Here is a 25,617-nt window from a genome sequence, read left to right as displayed (position 1 = left end):
AGCAGTGGCTGGAGTTTCCCATCCGGGGCAGAGGAGGGGCCTGGGAAGACTGACCACAGGGAACCTGAATATTGCAAGCAGGCAGCTGCGAGGGTGGCAGACTAAGTGCTTTTCTCTTCTGCATTTTTATTCCTTCTGCTCCTCTTGGCCCTTATTCTAAAAAGGACCTTTGTAAATCTCCTCTGAGTTTGAAGGGGGACTTTTGTACCGGGAGGAATCTGGCTGAGCTACCAAACAGTAGCATGTGGCTACTTGCTTTGCCCCTTGTCCCCGTTATTTTCAAGGCTTGTGGATGGTCTGTGAAGCAGGAGCCTCCCATCTCCCACCACATCTTGTTGGAGCCAGCCAGTGCCAGCAGGCTGGATCGGTGGCTTTGCTTGTGTTCACAAGGCAACACTCACTGGACAGACCATAAATCCTGGACACAAGCTCATTGCTGAGCAAAGTTGGGAGAGACACTAGCAGGTTGTGACAGGGACAAGTGATCCAGGGGATGGGGATGCRGGGAAGTGGGCATGCAGGAAAAGGTATGAGCAAGGGAAAACATTRATCCAGTTCGTGTCCCTGCTCCCCGAGAATGACCTGTGAGAAAACTTAGCTTCTCCCCGCTACTGCCTCTTCTGATCTCCCAGGACACGTGCACATGGAGCAGGCAAAAAGGCAGGGGAAGGTGTATGTTTTGCAAAAGTCCACATGTGACCCAAAGGCTCAGCATCTTCCTGCTGCCCATCCTGGGACTACGGAGAAAGATGCTGGGAGCAGAGCAGGGGCCACAGYGTGGGCCCTACTGCGTAGTGCAGGACAGGGTCTAGTCTTCTCCCCCGCCTCAAGCTCCACGCTGGCATAGTCRAAATGCAAATGGTAGAACAGGTCTGTTGAGTAATTTTATGCCATTTTATGTAGTTCTTCTGACCATAAAAATACTTCAGTGAGTTTTGTCCCCTTGGTTACTGGCGAATGCAAGTGTGCTATTGTATGGTTGGACGAGTGGCTTTTCTTCTTCCTCCCTTTTTCCCTTTTAGGGATGGGATAACGAGAGGGAAAGAGAGAGGGAGAGGGAGAGGACATGCAGTGCCCTAAGCAGTGAGACTGTAGGGGCTGGCAGGAAGCCAGCTACCTTTCCCCACAGCTTTCCCRGGTGCCTCCTGCATCATCCTGCAACATGTCGCTCATCTGCGTGGTCACAGACAGAGAAGGCTGACAGGAGGCAGTGTCGTGCAGCACGTGCAGAGAGATAAAGATGGCTTATATTACAGTCCTCTGGTGCAGCAGCAGAGCAGAGCACTTCCCACCAGATGTGGGAATTGAGGATGCTGAGGTGCCTGGGATGAGAACTTTCTCAAATTCTCTCAGTGCTTATTATTCTCATTTTGCTTCTCCCTTCTCCTGGTACCAGTCTCCCCTACTTTGTCTTTTAGTCCTTCCTTCAGCCCAGGTCGTCTTTCATCTCATCTACATTTCTTGCAAGTGCTCTGCTTTGCCTTGTGCTTCCTTTCCCCCTTTCGCGTGCTCCTGGTTTTCCCCAGCCTCCCCGCAGGTCGTGCCACTCTTCTCTCTTCCCTGTAGGATATTGCTATACTTTTCCCCCTCGCTGCACAAACACACCCACATGTACAAACGTGCACACACAGCTCCTGGCACCTGCCTGGCCTTCCAGATAGTGACTGATTATATCAGGCAGTGTGGTCCCGAAAGGAGGTTGATGCCAGTCCAAAAAGGAAAACCATTGAGGCTCTGCGGCCAGCTTGCTTTAACCACATCACTCCTCTCCTGAACTTGGAAAACTCGGGCCGACTAGAAGCCCAAAATAACAAGCTTTTCCATTCCTGCGTAGAGCGTTGGACACTTGGCCATTTAAAACAAGAGACGGCTCCAAGGCAAGTGCTGAGTTCAGACTAAACAATAGCAGAACCTCCCCGAGGGGTATTTTTTCCTCCTGCAAAGGGGGAAACGTGCTGAGGTCACATATGCTGGGACAACTCGGCATTGCGCTGCACCGACAGAGATGCCTGCAGGCTCCAGACAGCAAGGGCGCTGCGTGCCAGCGGGGAAGGCGGCTGGCCGAAGGAGGGCACAGACCTGGCACAGCTGGGTCAAGGCAGAGGTGAATCACCGATCTGTGTGTGGGCTCAGCTAGAGCAGGAGCGGGAGCAGCTGGAGATGAGCTTTTGAGGAGCATCAACACATCGATCGCTGCTTCTGTGATGGCCTTAAACCCCGGCAGTATCTCCCTGTTGGCATGTCAGGACTGGAAAAGCTTTATCTTCCTTGCATGCTCCTTGAGCTGGAAGCAGGGAGGACATGCAGTCTCTGTGTGTGCAAAGTGTAGCTGACTTAGGAAATGTTTTGATCTTGAGGGCATCCTCCTGATGGTCTGAATCTCTCTGAGGACCTCACCACTCATCTGTGGAAACTGAGGGGAAGAGACTTATTGGGTTTTGTCCCTTTTCTCTTTTTATTTTTCTAGGCCATTGGTATCTTTTTAATTACGATAAAAGCTCTAATTGCTATAGGGAAAATTTGAAAAGTAGCTGCCAGARCTGCATGTGGAGCTCTTCTATCTCCTGGCAAGAGGAGAACAAGTCTGCGCGTTTCTCTGTATTGACAGATGTATGTTCAAGTACGCTTACACAGCCAGTTCGGAAGAGCCTGAGAGCTCTGTTCTGCTCAGGAAGGAATACAYTGTGGCATTTCTACGATATCTTCATTAAAGATAACAGTAGAAGAAAATGTTAGAATTCTTAAAAATAAGAAAAAAAGCATGGATTTTTCCCAGGGAARAAGAAAATTCAGTCCATTTTACCTTGCAGGTTTTGATTGTTGTCTGTAGTGAATTGGGYTTGTGTTTTAAAAGTACATTCAGCTAATTTTGAGGTTGAAACATACTGACACATGATCTTCATAAAATGTTGCTARTCAATTATGTGTTGTATGGGAGGGAGTCAGAAAGAGATCTTTGCTTTCATCTTCTTTTAAGCCATTTTACACCTCTGAAGGAGATAACGGGATCTTAATGTAACTGAGTTGCAGGCCTGGAAATCCCAGACTAAGCTGACAGTATGGCTTTGAGTTGCTAATCCCACATTTTGAAAAATAAGGTGGGTTTCAGCCAGTCCAAGGCAGACTTAAAAAAAATACACAAAAATAATTTGTGTTTTGAAGTTCTTTGTACTTGCCATGAAGTTTCTGAATCTGGAAATCACAGATGAACTTTTATGTCCAAGCTTTTCCCACAAGCATGAAAATGGGAAAACTTTGAAAAGAAGCGAAAGAGAGACTAGAATCATAGACTTACAGAGCCAGAATGTAAAGAAAAATATCTATATCAGCTATCATAAGCGTCGTGGTGAAATGGTGATAGCTGGCAGTTGTGAGATGCTCCGTCCATCCTTATTCTCTGTCGTGGCAGGGTTGCATTCCCCCGTGCTGGCGGTGGAATTGGTTATAAATACAAACACAGACCCATGAAGTTTGGAGGGCGCTTTGCCATTTGTATCAATGGGAGCAATATTGAGCGTGGTCTCCAGCTTGGGAATAATGAATCTTTTTGCTCCTAGAATGCCAGTTCGTTTCCTTCTTGCTGGCCTCCCCTTTCAGAGCGGAAAGAGCACCAGCAGCAACAACACGCACACACAAAAAAAGGAATCACCAAAAGGCCACATATTCCTAACAAGGCAAGAGCTGTAATCACTCTTTCTAAAAGTTCAATATATTACTGCCGCCCAGCCATTCCTGGCTAGCATTTGCATGAACTCGGGGATACACAATTGAAGCAGCACACAATACACATTCCAGAGAAATCAGGAAAGGAACTAAATCATTAGGACTCACTCTGGGAACTGCCAAGCTACTCAGGTTCCAGCTTTCCTGGTGCTCTAGCTAACAAGCTCRGTTTCTTTCTCGCCCCATCATCCATCCCTGGGGAATTTTCCCATAGCTTTATTCCATGGAAACAGAGTTCTTGTCTCAACAAAATGTAGAATTTAATGATGATTATCCATAGCAGAGATTTTTTATATGCAGAAGGGTGTGTATCAAATTCTCCTCCTGAAGGACTCTTCTTCCTCTTCTGGGCAGTATCGTCATGTTGCTTATACAATGACTTTTGTATCTGAAGAGAGAGAACTTCTAGATAATTTTATGTCATCCTCAGGATCTCACCTCTTCCTAAATACCCCATCCATTTGTCCTTGCTTCCCATCAGTCACATCATGCTGTGACAGCTTCAAGGAAAGCATTAGGGTCATTGGCCTCTTYTCCCTCTGACATGGCAATGTTGCCCAGTCTTGGTCAAAATTTCCTGGTTGGTACTTTTAGCATCATGAGTGCTGATGAAGTCAAATGTTCCTTCCTAGAGGTCTTGCTCCCTATTGCCTGCTCYAATTAGTCAGGCTTTGACTCCAGCTTGGTCTCTTCTTCACTTCAGGCCGGCTTCTATTTGGGCTASGTCATATGTGCTAAATGCTTTGGCTAATTCTTTCACCACAGTGTGCTGAGCAAAGAAATCCAGGGTGGAGGAAGATGGAAGGGAATGGAATGGAAAGGTTGAGGTTGGAAGGGTCCTTTAGAGATCATCCCATCCAACTCCTCTGCTCAAGCCACATCATCACACAGGATGTCTATGGCACAGACAGTTTACACTGTAGATGAGGCTGGGAGTGCAAAGGAGCTGTGTCTTTTTATCAGCGTAATGCCAGAAGCATCAGAGGGAAGTGAATTCCTTGATTGCTCACTAAACTTCACAGAGCCCAGGATCATGCAAGCCAGCTTCATATCCTTGGGCACTGGGTCTCCAAGGAGTCAGCATTTTCAACTGCCCCCTTGCTATGCTCCCGCATGGATGCTTCACAGCTCTTGCTGAGATGTGTCTTGCATCCAAAACAAATGTAGATATACCCTTCTTGACCTGCAGTCTGTTTAGATGACTCCTGTTATCATCTCCCCAGAAGACTGAGGAGAAGTGATTAGAGGCTAGATATACTTGCAATGAAAGGAGATCACTTTGAAATTGAGAGTTGGGGACTCTTAAATACCTGACACCTTGGATGACCATGGAGCTCAGTGTTGTCACGGATGGCCTAGGTGGCTTGCATGCTGAGTTCACAAAAGGATTGTGCTTGCCTGTGGATGGTGACAATGGTCCAGAAAGGAAATGAAACCAGTTTTGGCATAAGCCATTTCCATATATCACCCACATGGAGGAAAGCTTCTCTGGTAACAGGATTTCTTCTCATTCACATCACAATGCTTTAGGCCTGTTCCTCTAAAGCAGTGGCAGCTCCTGTAAGAGGACATACTCTGGACCATAAATTTGATCTCATTAGGCAGTTTCTCAGTTGCTGTTGAATTCAAGTTCTGCCTCAAGAAATCTCCTGATCAGAAGCAATGTGGTTCAGCTCGCAGGTCAATCTCTTTCACCTTGGCTCCACTGCCTCCTTCTTGTCCCTTGTTGTGCTCAGTGCTATCAGTGGGAAATGATCCAGCACAGCTTGCCAGCTGGTACCACRTGCAAGGTCAGGCTTCTTCTTCATGTGTTTTACTGCTTCCACACAAAGGAAGAAACCCTGTGCCCCTGTAGGACTAAACCAGAGGTTCATCTCCCCTTCTTCAAAATTCCCCTCCAAATAACCCTCCTCTCCTGTTCCCTTAGAAGCAAGACTGCCCCTTCTCTGCCACCCAGATAGAGCAATAGGCACACAGACACAGCGCTCAGCATGCAGGCAAGGGAGARGAATGCACAGCACATCTTGAATCATAAGACTGTGGGTACACGTGCCCAGCATCTCTGTTGCTGTGTGAGAACAGCTGTTGGTCAGAAGGGGAATAGTTGTTAGGAAAATGCAAATGAATAAAATCATTATTTTGGCAAGAATTTTTATGGGAATGACATGCAAATTTACTTTCCATTTGGAGCATAGCTTAGTATTAAAATACAAATTTTTAACGCAAAAACAAAGGAGCAGTTTGATTTAGGACTAATCAGAAGTTTCCTTCTGCTTGGATTTGCATCACAATCTTTGCAGCAAAACCTGTAAATTTGACAAAACTTTTTTTTTACAGTGAAAATAAGAAAAATTTAACCAGTTCTAAAGATTATTGCTTCTTTGATTCATCTCTGTCATGAAGCAACTGGCCTGGTATTGAATACTGCACACATATCCAGGTCAGCAGGGATACATTTTGTGAAATGCAAGTAGGATATGAGGTTGGACTTCTTCCTGGATGCTGCTTTAATCTAGCATGTGAAAGAGTGCCCAAGGGTTTTGCTCGGAAGACCTGCTAAGGAGGATGACACAGCTGTGAGGAGGCCTAGGAGGATCTGTAAACCTCTCTCATGCCCAAGGCGTGAGGTCAGAGGTCTAGCAGAGACCTCAGAGTACACCTGAAAGATACAAGTAGAGCTGAGAGTCAAGCTGGAAGTGAGTATGCAACAGGATCACAAGGCTGCTGAGACTGCTGGAGGCCAGAGGGTGCACAGGAATGTTGTTGTGTAGTGTRTCTTTCCTGGCCTTCTTTATAAATACCCTCAGTCTAAAAACTGCTTTCCCATAGTGCCCAGAAGCAGCTGCACTGCTTATTTAAACATATACGTAARGTATCTCCGTCCTTCTACCCCCTGCTTCCCTTTTCTCTTCTTTCATCCTTGAGTACACCTACCAGCCTTGTGTCTGAGATCAGAAATAGAGAGTATCCACTGACTTGCTAATTGTAATGCATCTTGATAATGCCAACTATAATTAGCTGTATGTATCAAAGCCATTTTGTTGGCGGAAGTTTTTGTGACCCCGTTATCATCCTTTAAATAGAGGATCTTGCACAGAGCCTTGTCTGCTCTGCCCAGTTCCTTGTTGCAGAGCCAACCCTTGCAGAGGCTAACTTGACCATTCCCAAGGACACCTACCTGACTTCAGTTTAGGTGTTTGCATCCTACATGCATGTAAAGAACCGTGCCTAGCATGGCAACACTCATCAATAATTTTTAAGTGCTGCTTATGCCCCTCAATACATGGCAAATGTCAGCAACCACTGAGAGATTAGCTGCTGCAAAGTCTGTGCTCTGGGATCCTTGTCACCACAGCCTGACAGGTTTGCTGTGCCAGCATGACAGGGTTGCCTTGAGCTGCCGTTATCATGGTTTTGCAGCTCTGACTTGTCTCTCTTATATGGCTTTAGGGCACTCATCAACTGAGAGGCTGCTTGTATTGATGTGTTCTGTGGTGCAAGGAGGAATGGTTCACACTTTCTGAATTCAGCATCTTGTCTTGAGCTGCAGCATCTAGTCCCAGGGTTGTCAAACGTCTCTCCTGACTCTCTCTTGTCCAGACCTGTAGCTGCATTCTTTACTGTCCCCTGCAACTCTTGACACTGGAACTCTTTCCTCATCTGTGGTATCCCTGCTTTCCATCTCTCTAGTCCTGGGAAACTTCAGCCAATTGACAACCTGTCCTTCCCTTGCAGCAAGACTCTTTTCAAGCCAAAACAGGCATTAATCAGTTTTGCTGGGTTCCACCGAATTGGCTGGTTTAGCCTGTGAAGAAACCCATCTCTGACAGGTGGATGAGCTATCACACTTGCAGAGYTCTTCTTCTTATCAGTGCAGAAGCCTTTATCTTCTTTTTGCAGTTTCACCTGCAACTGGGACTGTTCCGCCTGGGGAGGAGAAGACAGAGGGGCAATCTTTCAGTATGTTTAAATATCTGAAGGAAGGGTGTAAAGAGGACGGAAGCAGACTCTATTCAGTGGTGCCCAGTGAAAGGATGAGAGGCGACAGGCACAAACTGAAACACAGCAAGTTCCAGTGGAACATAAGGAAAAGCTTTTTTACTGTGGGGATGACTGAGCCCTGGAAGATGTTGCCCAGAGAGGTTGTGGAGTCTCCATCCTTGAAGACTGGACGGAGTCCTGGGCAAACTGCTCTAGGTGACCTTGCTTGAGCAGGTATGTTGGACTAGATAATCTCTGTGGGTCCCTTCCAAACTCAACCATTTTGTGATTCACCTATCATCATGCATCTGACAAGATGACAAGTATGTAACCATACTGCATCCCAAAAGAGTTTGGCTGATTAAGTACAACTGAATTTATCATTTGCTCATACCATGGCTGCCCACAGCTGCTCTATCTGTCTAATCTATCCTGAGCTCATCACCAAGGTAAATGAGTGCTTGTTCCAACTGATGTGATGTTCAGCACTGTGATACTCAAGGAGGAGAGTCTCCTAATGTAATAGCCTGCAGGCAGACCTTAGGCTGTAATGTCATCGGATCTCACAAGCTAGTTACGACTGAGTCAGGGCAAGAAGTGAGACAATGAAGTAGTGAAGGAAACCCAAGTACTTGAAGAAACTGTGCTGATTAGTTCGTCTCCCTGCGTTGTTGCTGAGCCAGTGCCCTAGCCCAGCAGCGTGGCTGCTGCACTAACAAAGGCTCTGTTGTTCGTATGAGAGCCCAAAACCAGAGGACCTAACTGGCCTCATCAGATGCTCTCTGCTGCCTTTTCAAAAGGGTGGAAGTGGAAGCCCAGTAGCATTCGTGTGCCGTTTCCTTACATCAGACACCTAGCTACTGTTTTGGTTGAATGACTGATGTGTTCTGGCAGGAATTGAACCAAGCTTCTTGTTTCCAGCCCTGGGCTGTATCTAGAAATGTGGGAACTGTGGGGATGAGCATCATCAACAGGCACAGCAGAGGAGTGCAGAGGGACAATGTTTCGTACAAATGAGTGAGGGTTCATTAGCAGAAGTTTTGGGTGTATAACCTTAGCAGGCAATGCTGGCTATGGGCAATAAACATCTATCCCTAAAGGTAGAAGAGGAGCACATTGAGAGCAGGCTCCAGGCATGGGGTCCCCAGCACCTCCTGCCCACCGGGAAGGAGCTTAGGTGCATAGCTTCCACTTTGGACTTAGGATGTCCCCAGCAGGATCCCTTACCCACAGGGTATAACCTCTCAGTGCCTGTTACTTGTTTGCCCAAAATTGCAACTGAAGAACCTGGTCCGTGGTCTGTGGGCCCTGACATCAGACATTGTTCATGCCTACAGGGGATTTAGAAGGTAAAACTTGAGGTCTCCAAGGACAGTGGAGCATGTGATTGTTTGCAGCACCCCATGTTCCCAGCTCTGTCACCCAGGGGCCTACAGAGCTCAGAGACCATTGACCAAAACCATCTCCTGTTTGCATCCTACTGAGCCACTAGGGCTATGGAGGCAGGAAAGCTTCGCCGTGTGGATGGGCTCTCAGGTGCTCCTTTCTGCAAAGCTACCACGGAGACCCCAGCAGCTTGGGTAGGCATTAAGGCAGTTTCTGATGGTGCAGGGAGCATTGCTATGTCTGGTTTCTCCCCTTGTGCAATAGGGAAACTGATCCCAAAGTCGATCCATGTAGTGTAGGAGAGACTCCCGGTGTCGTCCGGAGACATGAGTGTGACAACAGGGTTTGGTGGCATGCCGGTTGTGTCAGGAGTGCGAGCAAAAGCTGGAAGCCAGCAGCGGGGTCCCTGCAGGTCCCGGGGCTGAGCCAAAGGTATTGCTGGCTTCTGCCTAGCTCTTTCCTGCTCTCCTAGGAGCCCTGCACAATGACTTGTTGTTATGTAAAACACCAGCGAGAGTGAGAGAGACTGAGAGATTCTTTAGTGTCGGAATCTGAGTCACATGGGGCTGTTTTATTTCCCCCTCTGCTAATCTTGTTTCTATAGAAACAAGATTGGGAGGAAAAAAAAAGAAAAAAAAAAAAGAAAAAAAGAGCCAAGCACTGAGCAAGCGAGAGTGAGAGAAACCTGAGGTGATGGGTGAGGGAAGTAGAGGTGGTGGCTGAGGAGGAAGGGCCAGCGAGTGCAGTGGGAGCAGGGGAAGGACCCGCATGGGGCAGGGCTGGGGAGAGGCAGCAGCCAGGCGTTGCGGAGTGGGGCCATGGGCTGACGGAGGCTCCTCGCAGCGCGAGTGATTAGCTCTGATGGGAGCGCGTGTGCGGTCGTGTGTGTGGAGGAGCTAGGGGACTCTTCCAAAGAAACCTTCTCCGATGAGCTGCTCCTCCTGAGGAGGGAGATCATCAGGAGAGACCAACGGGAAGGGACCTGAGGCTGCCCAGGTGAGTGAGAGTGGCCCCGGGCGGCTTTCCAGGCTGCTCTTCCCTGGGCATGGCACGCTGCGGATGCAGCCAGCTCGCTTGGGTCCCGCTCGCCATGCTGCTGCTTTGGGGCCGCCTTTCCCGAGCATCGCGCTTGCTGTCAGATGGGGTGGTGAGCTGTACCCGGCGCGGGCTGCCCTGTGGAGGCATGGGCACAGAGAAAAGCATGTCGTGCTGGAGCAGGCAGGTGAGTCGGGCTTTGCCAGAGAGATATTTGTATTCAACACCTGCCCGGAGGGTGGCTCTGCGTTTGCGGCTCTGTATGTATGTGCATGTTTCCTTTCTGAAGCCTGGGAAGCGTTGAGCGCTCTCCCTAAAGGCTACTCTCTGCTCGGGAAGTATCTTTCCAGCTTTAATGCCTCCCCCCCCCCCCCATCTTTTATTGTGATTACACCTGCATAAATAAAATGCTTCCAGGAGCCAAAGTCTGCTTCTGCAAGGAACACRGTAAGCTGTGCTCTTTCCCATCTCTGCCTATCCAGAGGCAGCATCTGGCTTCCTTGCAGGTGGGATTTGTCTTCCCAAGTCTTGATGCCAGGTTCTGGCTGGGTGATGCTGGGCACCTGGGGGGATAAGCCCAGCTGGGAAGCTGGTTTTGCAATGGTTATTCCCAGAGGGAGGAACAGCAAAAAATGCTGCTGGCTTGTGTGCTACAAAGTGCCTGGGCTGAGCACAACCATCACATGAGCTTTTCCTGGGACTTTTGCTTGCCTGTAGCTAATTCAGTATATCAGTATATCAGCTGCCTTCCAGGAACGGGATGAGTTCACAGCCATGCCCAAACACATGCTAACTTCTGAGTCTCAGGCTAGTGAGTGCAATATGTGTAAGTTTTTCCTGCTTAGTTTAAGATGTTTCTTTACCTATTGCATGCCTGTCTCTAGCCTTCATGCACGTGCATGACCTGTGCTGAGGGGCTTCGGCTGGCCAAGGTCAACCCTTGGCGCAGGAGCGCTGCTAGTGCTGACTCTCWCAGTCGACGCTGTTGGATGCGTGTGTCTGCTGGCTGCTGCCTTTTAACTTCAGTCATTCTGCAAGTGTGGCACGGGTGACCCTGACTGTGTGGATCCCAGTCTGCCTGGTAACTCTGGCCCTGGCACGGAYGTTGCCTGTGTAGGTGCCAGCAGGTCTTGCAATGCTGCATAAGGACACCGACGGAGTAAGACATTGCGTGAGCACCTGGGCTTAGGCTGTTGCAATTGCTGCGAATTACTGAAATGTGTTACTCTGTGGAGGCATCTGGAGATGCTTCCATCAAGGGCCACTGTAAATGATAGTGGGCATAGCAGAGAGAGCTGGTAGATGTTGTCCTGATGGGATGGCTGACACAGTCTGCTGAGTAGCCGAGGAGTCAGAAGCAGGCTTGTTCTTTTGTTGGATTTATTGGGATTTCACTTGTCATCACTTGTCCAGCAAGAKGGAACCCATCTCTGAAAGACCCACTGTGACATTCCAAACCCCCAGGCCASATTTGTGCCTGGTGTAAAACCAGCGAAGCTGGGAGGGATGAATTGGGCCCTGTGTATTTTTAATCTAACTCAGCTTTGTGAAATGTCATTGCTCGTCTGTTCACCCAGCCAGCAAGGGGGTGGAATGGGGTGTTTCAGAGAGCTGTTGTCCTCATGCTAAAGGGCAGCTGAGTAGATTTTTATACTGGGACGCTGCATCTTGTGATGATTCAGCAAGCTGCTCTGAGCTGATGGCAGGACCAGAGGCTAGGTGCCAGGTTGCCAGACAGCTTTGTCTCCACTCTTTCTGTGTTCCTGCTGTGTCAGTATGTTGGAGACTTTGGGAGTCATCTGTGCTGGGTTAGACATCCAGAAAACTTGTCTGGTTAAGGGATGACGGTTTTTTGATGTGAGCATTGAACTGGTGTCACGCAACATGTTCAGGAGAGGAACTGGAGCCTGGAAACGTAGCTGGTGTGGGAACTCAGCCCCTTACTGAAGCTGGGAGACTTCCCTTTTAGCTTGGGTGGGCTCTGGCTGGAGGAAAGGTTTGAGAATGCCCATCTGAGCACTCTCCATGCATGCTGATTAAACTCACTAGGGAGTCATTGGCACAAACCAGGGTTGGAAGCTGCCTGCATTCAGAGAAAATACAGCAATGTCCCCATCTCCCTCACGTAGCAGGGTCTGCATCTGGCTGCCCCTACTTCCTCTGCATTTGTTGCAAGGACTGGGCTCTGGTGCTGAGGTAAAGGGGCCATTTGCTGAGCCAAGTCCCACCATCTCTGCATGTGTATGAAGCTGTGGTTTTATCTGGGAGAAATAATGTACTGTCCTTGCTCCCCCTGCCTCACACTCTGCTGCTAGTAGCATTCCTGTGTGCCCAGTATGTTCTCTGCTAGATCTAGCAGAGATATTGGGATGTTTTGAARGAAGGGATGAACCACTGTACTCAATAGGTAGTCTTGCAAGAATCTCCAGGGCTGATAATTATTGCTAGGGAAAAAGATGCTGTATTCTGGCTTAAACACTGAGATTGGACTACGAATGTGTGTAATCTGGCTGACAGATGGCAAGTCATAGAGGTGTGATTTATGATACAGCACAGCGACTGAACAACCTTCTCTCATCATCAGGAGACGATTCTTTCCATTGCTGCKGTTGATGTCTCAGTTGATGGTTTTCCCTGTGTGTCCCTTCTGCAGCATGCGGGGAACTGCTAGGAAACCTTGGCAGGTGTAGAAGAGGTGGATGAGGCCGGTCAACCCCAGCACTGTGCTGTAGGCAGAACAGGGCTCTCAGGCTGCAAGGATCTTTTACTGCATTTGGCTTGCCCATGATGACGAGAAGGGTGGAGAAGCAATAATTGCAGCTTCTCTTAAGTAAGCTTTCTGCTGCCTTCCCCTTCGGGCAATGCCAATCTGCGTTGTGGTGGGCTCTGACTGGCTATGCTCCCCTGGGACCTGTTCATGCCCTGCTCACCTGCTCAAGTGGCATTCTTGCCATCCATGAGGCTCTGAGTCTGCAATGCATCCAAGAGCGTGAAGAGCCAGACGGGCAGGTTTACAGCAGCAATAACACTGAGATGCTTGGGGAGAGGCTGTTTCCTGTTGTGCGCTAGATGAGGTGCCCTTAAAGCCTGATCATGTGTGCCTCCTTCTGAGACTTGAGGGCGCAAGGATGCCACCTTGATCATGGTCCAGAGCTGCAACCAAGCAGGTTTAGAGAACGCAGCTTCATCTGAGACCCACGTTCTTTGTTTCTCTGTTAGATTTCTCTGCTCTTGTTTGTGTTCTCCCTAGGCYAGCACTGATGTCAGGCATGCTAGCTTTCGTAAGGAAAGGCAAGAAAATATTGCTGTCCAGTGAGAGCAGTGAAGTACACAAGAGGATGGATGCTAACAACTGTGGAAGGACATGGCTTACTTACATTGATTCTCTGTGCCTCCGTTTCCCTATGTTTACCTTGAGGGCCTATGTTAGGGCCTTTTCGGTGATATGGGAGCAATAAGGATGCTTAGAAAGCACCAAGAAAATAGAAATGTTGTTAAAGCAGTGCCCTCTCTTAGAGAGAGAGAGGAACAGGCTCACCTGCTGCTGCAAGGTAGTATCACTGGGAATCAACACAGAGGCCCCAGACACGATGCCCAGTGCAGAAACACAGTAGCATCCCRACACCACTGAGGAACCGGAGGACTTCCAACAGTAAGAGGCTCGGGAAAGTTGACCCACAAGTGGGCAATCTGTGTGGCAGGAAAGTGGCTGTCATGGAGGAGCTGCAGGGCCTTTAGAGCAGCCCTGCCTTGGTGGCTGGTTGGGGCTGCCAGGGTGTGTGCGGGGCGAGGGAAAGGAGGTGGAGCAGTCTGCCTGATTCAGGCTGCGTTTGTCTGCATGCTGTCAGAGTAGAGCAGGTATGATTCATTCCCTGTTCTGCAGTACAGTTTATGTAAAGTAACACTGTATAAATAGCCAGATGATACTATAATGTGCTCCTGGCTTTCTAACTAAAAAAGAAAATAAAGCCTGTTCTGGAGCTTTTGGGTCCAGTGTAGATAAGAGGAGGCTGGTTTGTACTGGCACGAGAGGAGAGGTTCTGCTAGTGTTGTACTGAGGATGGGAGAGTTGCTAACTGCTCTTGATGAGGAAGTAGAAACCCATCAGATAGTGTTCACAGCCCCTTCTTTAACTTCCCTATTAGCAGTTGAGTGTGACGGGTCCTGGTCTGATGAACTGCTGTGCCAGGCTGGAGGACAGATGGGCTAGAAGGTTGGGCTGCAGAATGAAAATGACAGCCAACATCTTGAGATATGTGTTCACCTTCTAGGTCATGCACAGCCTCCTTCATGTTCCCTGGGTCAGGCAGATTTAAAAACTAGGTATCATAAGCTGGAGAACATCGCTCTGAACCTGCTGGAAGGAGCCTGCACCTTATGTTTGTCCATATGCCTTTCCAAAGGACTTACTGTCTTGTTCTGGAGACCCAGGGAGCTGGGGGCTCTGTCCATTCCCTTGGCTGCGTAGCTTATATGCTATTGTGGAGCTGGACTGTGTGTTTGTTTCTAGCTTGGATTTGCCTGAGCTCAACCACTTGAACCCACCAGCCTGCCAATGCCTGCCAGGAAGCCCCCTCCCAGAAGACAGCACCCACCACCTCACCCCAACTTTCAGCATGTGCGACCTGTCCTGCCCAGGTCTCTGGCTCCCAGAGCATACCCCAGGCTACTTTTCTCAGCCCTGCCAGCACGCCTTGCTCTAGACTGATCCCTGCCTCTCAGGAAGATGAATTCTCCTTTTGGGCCGTTCTCCATTCTGGGCCACAACTTAGGCAAACTGAGGTGGCTGCCTTTATTTAAAAGGCTCAGAGGAAATTTTACARGGGTAGGGTCAAGAATTGGAGAAAAAAATGCAAGGAAATCAGAGCAGGCAGGATGGGCCAGCATGTACATCCCAGCCAGRTCTCGCTGCGTCCGAGCCCGGCAGTGCCCTCTGGCCTTGGAGCCCATGATGGGGTCTTCAGCAGGGCACAGGCTCTTGGCTACCATATTCTCAGTGAATCCTTCTCTTTCCTAGCTGCATATTGCTCATTGGGTTTAAATGTAAGCAAAACTTTAATTTCTTGTTTTCTCCRCATGCTACTCATTTTGCATGCTACTCATTTTGGCATATAACCCTGCTTTTCCCATGTCAGGTCTTCTTGACAAATGCTTTTAGGTCTCTCAAGTGATTATTCCTTCCCTGTTTGGGTGAGGTGTACACTTTGGAGTAAATCTCYTGAAGTGTATAATTTTCCATGCTTTGCTGCTCATAAAAGGCATGTAACTGCACATGTCTTCTGGGTAACCTCACAGCCTCCAGCACCTTCCCACCTTTCTTCAGATGCTGTGCACACKTACCTTGGACAGACTGGAAGAACGACATAGGGACAAGACACTTGCTCAGTTGGATGGGAGGCAATTTTGGATTTCCTGAGCCCAACTCCATGTCCATGCTCCATGGGGGAAAGCTTCTGGAGGATGGTTTGAAAAGGGTGGCTGTGAACAGGAAAAAACAGAAAATAGCTCTCTGGGCATTTCCCAAATCTCATGAGATTAACACTCTAGGTGTCTTGGAAGCATAGCTGCTGGAGATGGAGCCCTCTCCCGTGGAGAGCACACTGTTCCTGGGGAGATTTAAAACTGGGTGGTTTCAGGACAGCACTATGGGGAACATTTGGATGCTGGCAAGGAGATGGGGTCTCTGAGCCCCGTCCCTAGCTGCTAAGTCCTCCCAGTCAAACGGACAACTCCTGCTCGCTGCAGGGGCTGTGGGGTCCAGACTGCATGGTGCCAAGGGATTGGTTGGAGTAGAGGCAAGGATGGGAGAGGAGCAAGAGCTGCTACTTGGGCAACACCAGGGAACCATACAGCTGTGAGATATATCAACGCAGTGCCCAAGGGCAGTGAGGAGAACAGTGTCTGCTCACACGAGACCAGATACCTGGACTCTGAAGGCCAGCGCCACTTAGCCTTGTAGCTGAGCTGGCTCTATCCTTCCTGGCTTTGAACGCACAAACTGCCTCTGAGCTGAGAGACCGGTATACCGCGCCTCGCTTAATTGAAATATTATTTATTACAGCTTGAGCTTTGACATAGAATCAAAGGAGAGACTTGATGGCAGGAATGTGTTTGTGCACTGGGCTCTGCTAGTTAGGCTTTAACAAGATGCTTAAGTTGTTCCTATTCTAACGCCTTTTCCTCCAGCTCCAAAAGGGGGAAAATTGAGCTTTGGATTTCTTGTTGGGTTTTTTTAAAGACAAACCTCATCCTTTACATCAAAGTGATTTTTTTTAAGAATGTAAAGAATGACCCTGGAAGGTCTGACGGACTCTTTCCCAGTGGTGATCTTAGAGACGAGAACCCTCTCCAGAAAGCTGTCTCCACCCTGTCCCAAGCAACAGCAATTCATAAGCTGAAAAATAAATCAATAACCAGAGTTAATGAATTGAAGATGTCTGTGTTTAAAATGTATCAGGAAAAAAACTGCTAGCTGTTCGTGGTTTATTTAATTATTGTAAGGAAAGGCGGGGAGCTCTTGTTTCTGAGAAATACCTTCCTTTTATTTTTTTGAAGTCTTTTGTTTGGTTGAGGTCAGTCAAGAGAAGTATTAGTTTTAGCAATATATATGTATGTTGACTGGTGGCAGTGCCAGGAGAGTAGTTTGACGTTTTCTTCTCCTCACCGTTGAAATACATGGTGGTAGCACTCATTCAGACGTGTCAAGTACTTGGGGTCTCAGCGTGGAATGTGCCTTTGCTGCTTGTCCTGGCTTCTCCCCATTGCTCTTTTGTCCAGTGTTGRGCCTTCTCTCTCCAACCCAGGCTCTTGGAGCACACACCATCAAAAACATGGGGAGGCAAGAACTCTGCAAAGCCTCAGTCAGCCACAATCCATCAGGGCTTCACGCAGTGCTCATGGTAGCTTTGAATTCCCACTATTGGAGAAGTGGGGACTAATGTTTAAGATATTGCAGATCCCTTCCCAGTTATGTCAGTCTCTTCTCCATGACCCCTGGTAAATCACTTAATTTCTATTCCCTTTTCTGTCCAGAATGAGCCCTGTGTGGTCGGGGTTTGTTGGTAGTGGTTAGGGAAATCTTGGCAAGCTGGACCAGAGTGCTGAGATCTGAGGCCTGGTTGTCCTGCTCCCAAGCAATAAACAGTTCTGCAGGAGGGATGTGATTCTGTTTTACAGCTGTAGGGCACCACTGTCCTCCAAATCTGCCTTCCAGTCTACGTGGGCAGTCCTGGCAGGACAGTGGCATGGCTCAGGCACAACTCCCAGCTATGTGGACATGTAGAGCTGGAAGGTACCTTGATAGTGTCCTGAAAATGGGCAAGCACACATGGAAGGCAGGTCAGGCCCATCACAGGCCCACAAGGAGGAAAAGGCAGTAGAAGTGCCAGCGTGAGTCACAGAGCTGGCAAACCGGAGCAATGCCTTTGGTCAGCATCATGTGCTGAAGTATAGGAGTAGAAGATGATGGCCAAAACTGGCCTCACTGCAGAGGCCAGCATAACCTGAGGGGATGACTCAGGCATATCTCCAAGACAGTTTTCTAGGTGCCATAGGGATGAGAGATGGTGTGGCTGTGCCTTGGTACCAGCACTTCTGTTCTGCACAGTGCTGTGGTGGAGGGGGTGAATTGCAGCTTAGCCCTGGAGCCTGCCAGGTGCTCTTCTCCCCAGTCTGGGGGGATTTTGAGCAATGTTGGGGCTTCCCATCCAGGCATGAAGAGACTTCATGAGTGCAAATGAGTCCTGACATGTGCATTGTTTAATCCTTCAAAACATCTCTGATAGATTGATTTCCCTATCATTCTCCAACATAAAAGTCATTTCAGTGTTTCACATCCCTGGTTGGAAGTCAACAGGAGCGTTTGGATTTTTTTGTGAATGAGTGTGTGGCTGTGATGGAAGTTCATGGAGGTCCCTCCTTCTTGCCTTTACTTCTCTATCAATGCTTCTCTGGTTTCCTGGTCCCCTCTCTAAGCAGGTAGGCAGAGGGTGCAAGAAAGAAGTTGAAACAACCTGCATCACTCTGGCTTTGGCCATCGCCAGTTGGCATTTAAGCAAAACCATTTGACCTGTACAGATGTTTCTGCTACAGCAGGAAGCAGATCCCAAAACCACCTTGGAAACTCACACTGACAGACATGCAGATTCCCTGTTTAGGTCATGATGGGGAGCTTATCTGCTCCAATGAGTGGTTTTGCTAACAGCATCCTGTGGACCTGTGCAGGTCCTGGCTTGTTGATGTGACACTAAATCTGCTTGCTGCTTCTTCGCACCTTCCTCTTGAGACTTCTATTGCTTTGTCCAGATGCTGCTCTTGGAGCCACCTCTTGCCACTTCCCCTTTTACCTCTGAGCATCACTTGGCTTTCTGCCATGATCCTGACTCTGGGATGCAAGGTGCTTTAGTGACATTAATGCCTTTCCTCTCCCCTTCCCCAGGTCGGAAAGCAGCTTCTCTAAGTTTGCCCACCGCTTGTCAGTTAAGCAGAAGCAGGAGAAGAGAAGGAAAGCTGAGTATGTCTCGGCCGAGCTGTCTGCCTTCCGGCCCAGGTCTCTGAGCATTGAATGGTAAGAGCTGCAGGACACGGCTGGGGGAAAGGATCTTCTGGATTTCCAATCCCCTTTTCTGTCGCCTGCCCCCACCACTGCCACTCAGTCTTGTCCCATGAACAAACATCCAGTGGGACAGTACTTATTCAAACTATTCTGTCTGCTGCAACCCCTCCTCCTTTACCTCCCCTCAGGAATGAAGCCAAAATATTCCCCCCCCCCCGCCCTTGCAGAAGCAGAGTGGAGCTACAAATGGGCTCCTTCTTTGTGGGGCTGAAGAAGACCCTGTAAATTCGCCTCCTGCTTGAGCAGCAAGTGTCTTTTGGGGCTCATGCAGGAGGCGGACATGAGTACCAGCTGTGCTCTACAGCTTTGGAGAAATCACTCTCGTGGGCTCTGCATGAATAAACAAACTCTGTGCTGTTATTGCAAAAGCAGGTTCGCCACCTCCACCCAGCTGCTAGTCCTGCTTGCCCTGTGGCCAGAGAGAGACCTGAAAGAGCCAGGCGAGGCATCAGCAGGCTTGGGCCAACCGCTCCACTCCACCCAGAGTTTTACAGGGAGCAGAGACACCCTGGGCTCTTTTTGTATCACTCCTCCCTGCTTCATTTCACACCCCATGCTCTTTAGGAGCTGCCAAAGGATCCAGCCAGCCAGCACTTCGCTGCCGAGCACACTTCCTTTAGCGAAACTAGAGCAGACAGCCATGGCGGCRGGCAGCATGGTCTTGATGGTTGCAGGCTGGTGCTAGAAGTCAGGAGCTGCAGGGACTCCCCTAGCTCTTTCTGTGCCCTTGAGTAAGTGGCCTAACAGTGTGATGCCTCCCCCAGCGTGAGTCACCTTCTTCTGAAATGGGGGCAGCAATACTCACCCAGCCTTGAGAAGTAAAGTGCTCTCTAGTTCCTTGATATTGCTGCTCRTGGCGGAGGTTTATGGTGTAGGCGTGACCCGGAGCACCCGCAGGGCCCCTCACACTGAGCTTTATTCTCAAACTACAGTTCCCTGCATGAGCAGGGAATAATTTATCCTTGGTTTCTAAGCTCTGATGCAACAGCCTTGGAACCAGATCACAGTCAATCCTCTCAGCATTAGAGGTGACCTGCTAAGGATATTTAAAAGAACTGGAAATTGCATTGCTTTCAACTTCCTTAGATGGATAAAGGAGGGTAAAACCTAAAAAAAAAAAAAAGAAAAAAAAAACTTAGAAATTGCAAGAATGTTGAGTTTGGTTTTCGTTCCCCTGCTTTTTTTGGAGATCTTTCTGGCATTTATTATAAGTTCTAACACTTAGCTGAATGTTTGAGGATGCGGAGTCCTTCTCAAAAGTTTCCTTTATCTATGATGTTAGTTAGGAATCAAAGTTAAATAGGTATTAATAAAGTCAGGCATAGAATTTAAACTATTTGGTGACAAACTGCTTTCTTCTCCAGTTGCACAACTTCCTTCTCTTTGCTGAAACAATGACATCGGAAAAGTTGTTCTTCAATTACTGTGAATCTTCCAAATAGGCAAACATGTGGATTTATAATATACCAAAAAGAAAAACAAACACAGAACTCATTCAAAACAAACAACATTTCTCTTTCTTCATCATAAAGAAGGAAAAAAAAAGACAGTAAATCTCTTTTCTTCTTTCAAATGCCTCTCTGAGCCCCGAGTTCCCTGCTGCRTCAAGGTATATTTTAGTTTGCTCTGTAATGTTTTCCTCAGGGAAACCATCTGTCTTGTATTAGTTTGCAAAGCACCTTGTGTAGTAATGACACTATAGCAATAGTAAATGGTGTTATTTTATGGAGGGGGGGGGGTTGTAAGCCAGCCCGGAAATTAGTTCTTAGTAAGGAAAAATCATCTTTGATTTTGGTTTGCAAGTGCAATTGATTTGGAGACTCAAGGCTAGAAACTGTGAGACCCAAAAGAGAAGTATCTTATGTTATCAGCCCTGCGGTAAGATAGGCACGTCTGTCTGAGGCTGGTCCCACCAGGAGAGAGAGAGCTGTCTTACAGTCATGCCTCTTACCTGTAACTTGCAACAACTTGAGCTAGATTTGATGCCCTCTCCGTATGCGCATGTGAGAGGTGTGCAAAGGGCACATCGTCCCCAGCCGGCCATGACATGACCACGTCGCCCACGSCTGAGCCCACATGTGCCTGGATGCCACTTTGCCAGCTGTGTGTCACTGCTGGAATACACCGCCGCATTGCGTCAGCCGGCTCTGCCACTCAACGTCGGCGCTCTCAGACCTTGCGGTCGCAGGGAGCCAGGCTGGTTGAAGCTGGGTTACTCAGGAGGGCTTTGCTCGTTTGGCTCACTGGGTTTCAGTTGCTTAGGATGCTCAGCTGGCAGACTTGAGGGTGGCAAGTCCAGCTGGACCATGGTGACAGCGAGCCAGGTTGGCACATAGTAGGAATAGRGTCCTATCCACAGCCTGTTCCCTGACCATCTTAATACATTTGGATCAGCTGCTAATCCTTTTTCCTGTTGCCGTGGTTAAGCAGAAAACCCAGGAGCTGTAATAATTGTGTTGCTTCAGTACAGGAATTTAATCTGTTTTCAAATGTACATAGCCAAATTTCGAAAGAGTAGCTTGGAACATCTACACACAAACCACAGAGCACTGACACCAACGCAGCCTTCCCCAATAAAATGAGCATGTTGCAGATATGTTTGTACATGCAAAGCTTATAACCTGAGTGCAAGTGCAAGAGATGCATGTGTCTTTGGTCCACATACACACCTTTGCAGGCCAGGTCAAGGCACTCAGAGACTGTTGCCCATGCAGGACGAGTGTCCTCTGCAGCCTGATTCTGCAAAGCGGGAATTTGATCTTTTCCCAGGTAYGAAATAGTCATTTCTCTGCATCCCCATATGTCTTCAGGGATCTGTGCTCTTATTAGCAGGATGGATCTCCTCAGTTGGTTGCTCCAAACTGGCAGGCTGCACACGTGTGAAGGGCCTTTGGAGCAGTGATTCTCTCTGTTCACTGATTGCCCAGCACCTTGCATTGCAAGGTCCTGGACCACAACCAGGGCTTCTGGGCGCTATGGTCAACAGGAAGCATGGTTTGTGCCATTGAGAATATACAAATGTCTAATTTAGCTTCCAGAGCAAATATCAGAATGCATGAAATGCAGACATATTTATAAGCTTAACCAAGGTCACAGGCTGCCTCATGTTTACCTGCCTCTGTACAGAGGACAAATGTCCTCTCTATGTGTGATGGGGAGGTTTTCACTCACCCCAGGCAGGTAGAAGGAGAATGTTAAACCAAAGGATTGTGTTTTCCCAAATCTGTTGTTTTTAAGAATCTTGCCCATCTAATTCCAAGGCCTGAAGGCAAGGAAGGGCTCTTGAACCTGCTATATTACCTGTTGCCACTCTGATTGTGTTGCAAGGAGAAGGCAGTGGTTCGGAGAACACAATCATCAGCACTGATAGGTTTGAAAAGCTGGATGTCAGCTCACTGGGGGRTTCAGTGCTCAAATTAGTACTTTCTATCTCAAAATCCTACTAAAACACTGCCAGTCCAACCCCATGCATCTCTGCAAGAGGGGGGAGTATTCTTCCCTCTAATGCTCACACAGAAAAAGTTGAGCCAAAGTTTTGTATTCATTCTGAGCTGGGTGCTCAGCTAGGGTTAGCTGGAGTTGTGACAAAAGGGAAGGAGTTGTACGGCATCACAGCATCTGCCTGACATTGCATCATCCATGTTCAGCAATGCTAACGTGATGGGGTCTCTTAGCCTTCCTTTTGCCCTTATCCCTGTCCTTCTCTGCCCCTATGGACACCTTCAAGCCCTGTTTTGCAGAGACCTTGGGTGCTGGCCACTCTCTAGACTAGGAAATGCRGTTATTTACTGCCACAGTAAATAAGGTCTCGAATGTCTGTAGCTGCATACCAAAACGTACGTGGATACTTCCAGCCACAGGTCTTGCGGTCCATGCGCCTGTCTGAACGCATCTCCCCCATTCGTCGGATGGGACATGGTCACAAGTGATGTTTCTCGCYGGGCACAACGCACGCTTTATTCAAACAGCTCATGTTTATGTGCTCTACCAGGCAAGAGGAGCGCAGTCGTGCTCCCAAGCTCAGCGAGAACTGAACGAAGTCTGGTTAGTTCCACTTATTAAAAAAAAATGTTGGGGGGGGGGAGGGAGAGAAGGCAAGGAAAAAGTGAAGTATTGAGAAAACACTTATTTCATTCATATGTTGTTTACTGAAATAAATACTTCATTATTAGACATTTTTAGGCTATTTTTTTAAACGCTAGCACCACAAAGTCCCCACTGTTAGGCCTATGAATATGCCACAGCACCTCAGATGATTGCTCTGCTGAGCTTGATGTCTTGCTGCTAGCATTGCTCAAGGCCACATAGCCGGACTGCAGCCCCATGCAGAAGAGCGTGCAGAGGAATAAGGCAAGGAGTGGCTTCTCTCAAAGCTTTCACAGGCCTCGTGGAGAAACCTGGAAACTGTGTGATTTCTTATTTGGATGGTTTTCTACAATTCCTTTCTAGTCCTGTTTGCTGGAAGATGCACACTGTGCGGCTAACTGAGGGCCAAGGTGGTATGAGTTCCAAATAAGGCAAAAATTGGCAATTGAGGAAGGGAAGGATTTGGGGTCTGATTTGTTAAAGCTCTGCTTTCTGCTGATTTGTAATACTGAGCTATCGCCAAAGCCTAAATAACAGGGGGGCCTGAAAGGCAAAGGCACTTTTTATATAAAGCTCGGCGTCTTCTCCTGTTGGAGTTAAGAATTAGAAAACTGATAGCTCCCTTGGAGACTTCCAGTTATCCCTGCAGTAACCCCTTTGAGAAACACTAGCAACATCCTCTCCCCCTCCCACCCTTTTAAGGTGAAGGCAAAGGGAGAACAGCTTCTTTTCCTTTTGTATGTGACACCTAAGATCTGATCATGTATATATTTTCTCTTAAGTGATTCTTAATCAAATGAAAAGGCTCTGATCTGCTGTTTCCATTTTCAACTTATGTATGAGGAGCTTGGGAGAGGTTCTGGATGCCTCTGTCCCACCTTCAAATTTGCTGTGTTCCTCTACAGATCCCAGAGGGAATTTGAGCCCTGTCAGGTTTGTCCTTCTGACACTGGTTTGTGTCTTCCTTTTCCTTCCCTTCCTCTCATATTGGTTTTCCTTCTTCCATTTGTTTCCCTCTGTTTGCCTTCTCCTCTGCTCCCATTTTCACATGCTCACCTCTTGTTGTCCAGTTGCTTTTCCTCACGGTTTTCTGATTGTTTGTTTGGTTCTAATTGCTCCCCTTTTCTATTTGCACCTCTCACATTTTTCATGTTGGACAACTTCCCTGTAATCTATTGAAAGAATAGCATATTCCCATGATGGTTCAAAAAAAATGCAGCAAATTCCTCACTTCCCCATTCGTTATCTCAATTCTGCTCTTTGGCTGCCCACCACAAGCTGTTAAAGCAACGCTGGCAAGAGAATGTTGTCTAGTGGTTAGACACGCGAGGAGGGGAGCCAGTCGGCTTGGGTTCATTCCTGCATATGTGTTGTTTTGCTGTTTGACCTGTGGCAAGTTGTTTAATCTCAGTTCTTCATGTTCCCTCTGCTGAAAAGGAGGATGTATAGAAACCTGGGTCCTGAGCAGGTTTGAGGAGAGATCACGCCAGCCCAGACAGGAAGCTGTGGGGCAGTTTTCCTGTGATGTCCCAGCACATGAGGATGGGTAAAATGGTAGGTGGTCATTTATCTGAGTAGGACTGTGGTGTCAGGAAGGCAAGATCCTGCAGCCCCTGGAGTGGCAGACCTTTGGCTTTTGGCTGGAAAACACAGCCCTGGGTTCAGACATGTCTTGCTGCTCTTTGATGGGATCACTGTCCTTGCTTTTCTCTGTGCTCCCAGAGCCCTTTAGGTTATCGAGCTTGCTTTAAAGGCAGCGTCTCCAAGTGTTTTACCATTAGTGGTAAAACTAATTCCATTAGTGCTTTACCCGAGACCTCAGCTTTTCTGGGCACAGTCAGGTCCCTCAAGCACAGAAACCACTCCAGGATCGTCAAGCTGACAGAAATGCCAGAAGTAGCACACATGATTGTGCTATTATTATCCTGCTATTATTCTGCCCTGTGTTTCAGGTTTGGTCATAAAGCAAAAGATTTTTAATGGAAATGTTTTTATGGAAGTTATCTACAATTTTATAATGCAATAGTATTTCTCCTTTAGGTTTAAGTGATCTCCTGCAGTACGGAAATTGTCCTAAAACTGTCTCTCAGTGCTGGTGCATGAAAGCCAGGCCATGGAGATCCCTGGCCTTGACAGTGCACCACTCGGCTTGCTTCTACTGTTGCTTTGTGCTGATGTGTGAAGGCAAAGAGGATCACCTGTCACCATCGACAAGCTCCTTGCCTTCTGGCACCCAAGTCCCACAGTCCTGCGTGACTGCAGAGCCCATAGGATGTGCTGAGTTGTTAGATGAGCTGTCTGGCTGTTCCTGTGCCAGTGAACTTGAAGGTTGCTACTGAAAATACTCACTGAGTGCCTTGTGTTTTTTCCAGCTTACTAGTCCATGGTCCTGCAGGACTTTCCCAATATGATAGTCATCTGTTTGCCAGGGAGGAACCAACACAAAGTGAATTGTCAGCAACTTTGCGGGAGCCAGAGAGCAGCAGCAAGATAAGGACAGAGGGCTCAGTGCTTCTCTGGGTTGCATACTTATATTTATCCTATTCCTAACTTACGCTGCCTATCCAAGAGGAGACTCAGATCCATTTCTCTCTTAGTCTGAGCAAGGAATAACTGAAGGGAAATACAGGTCTAGATCCTCTCTGAGAAAAAAGCAGGAGGGATAGTCAGGAGGAGTGTCAGTGTGACCGTGTGTGTCTGGGAAGTGTGAGAACTCGTGCATGAAACCTGAGAATAGGAGAGATGCTCTCAGTAAACTGAGAGATGTGGGCACACAGACCCTATGGCATTAA

The 25,617-nt window shown here is 48.1% G+C and overlaps 1 protein-coding gene across 7 annotated transcripts in view; it reads left to right on the top strand.

Annotated features, from left to right (window-relative positions):
• The window catches only part of LOC146594720 (ankyrin repeat and fibronectin type-III domain-containing protein 1-like), a 302,120-nt gene that overhangs the window by 234,000 nt on the left and 42,503 nt on the right, over window positions 1-25,617 (top strand). For 5 of the 7 annotated variants that reach the window (XM_085307013.1, XM_085307012.1, XM_085307010.1 and 2 more), the window contains one exon: window positions 18,563-18,691. The exons of 1 other annotated variant lie outside the window; for it this stretch is intronic. In XM_085307013.1, coding sequence (XP_085163139.1) covers window positions 18,563-18,691 — 129 coding nt within the window. Of the gene's footprint in view, window positions 1-9,774; window positions 10,087-18,562; window positions 18,692-25,617 lie in introns of those variants that run through there. One more of the 7 variants, XM_085307015.1, reaches the window with a different exon arrangement.

Source organism: Rhea americana, unplaced genomic scaffold (genome assembly GCF_003343005.1).
Source record: "Rhea americana isolate MKP2758 unplaced genomic scaffold, rheAme1 scaffold_250, whole genome shotgun sequence".
In the NCBI taxonomy this organism is placed as follows: Eukaryota; Metazoa; Chordata; class Aves; order Rheiformes; family Rheidae; genus Rhea; species Rhea americana.
Note: the sequence above shows the minus strand (reverse complement) of the source record. Positions and strands in the feature narration are given on the sequence as shown.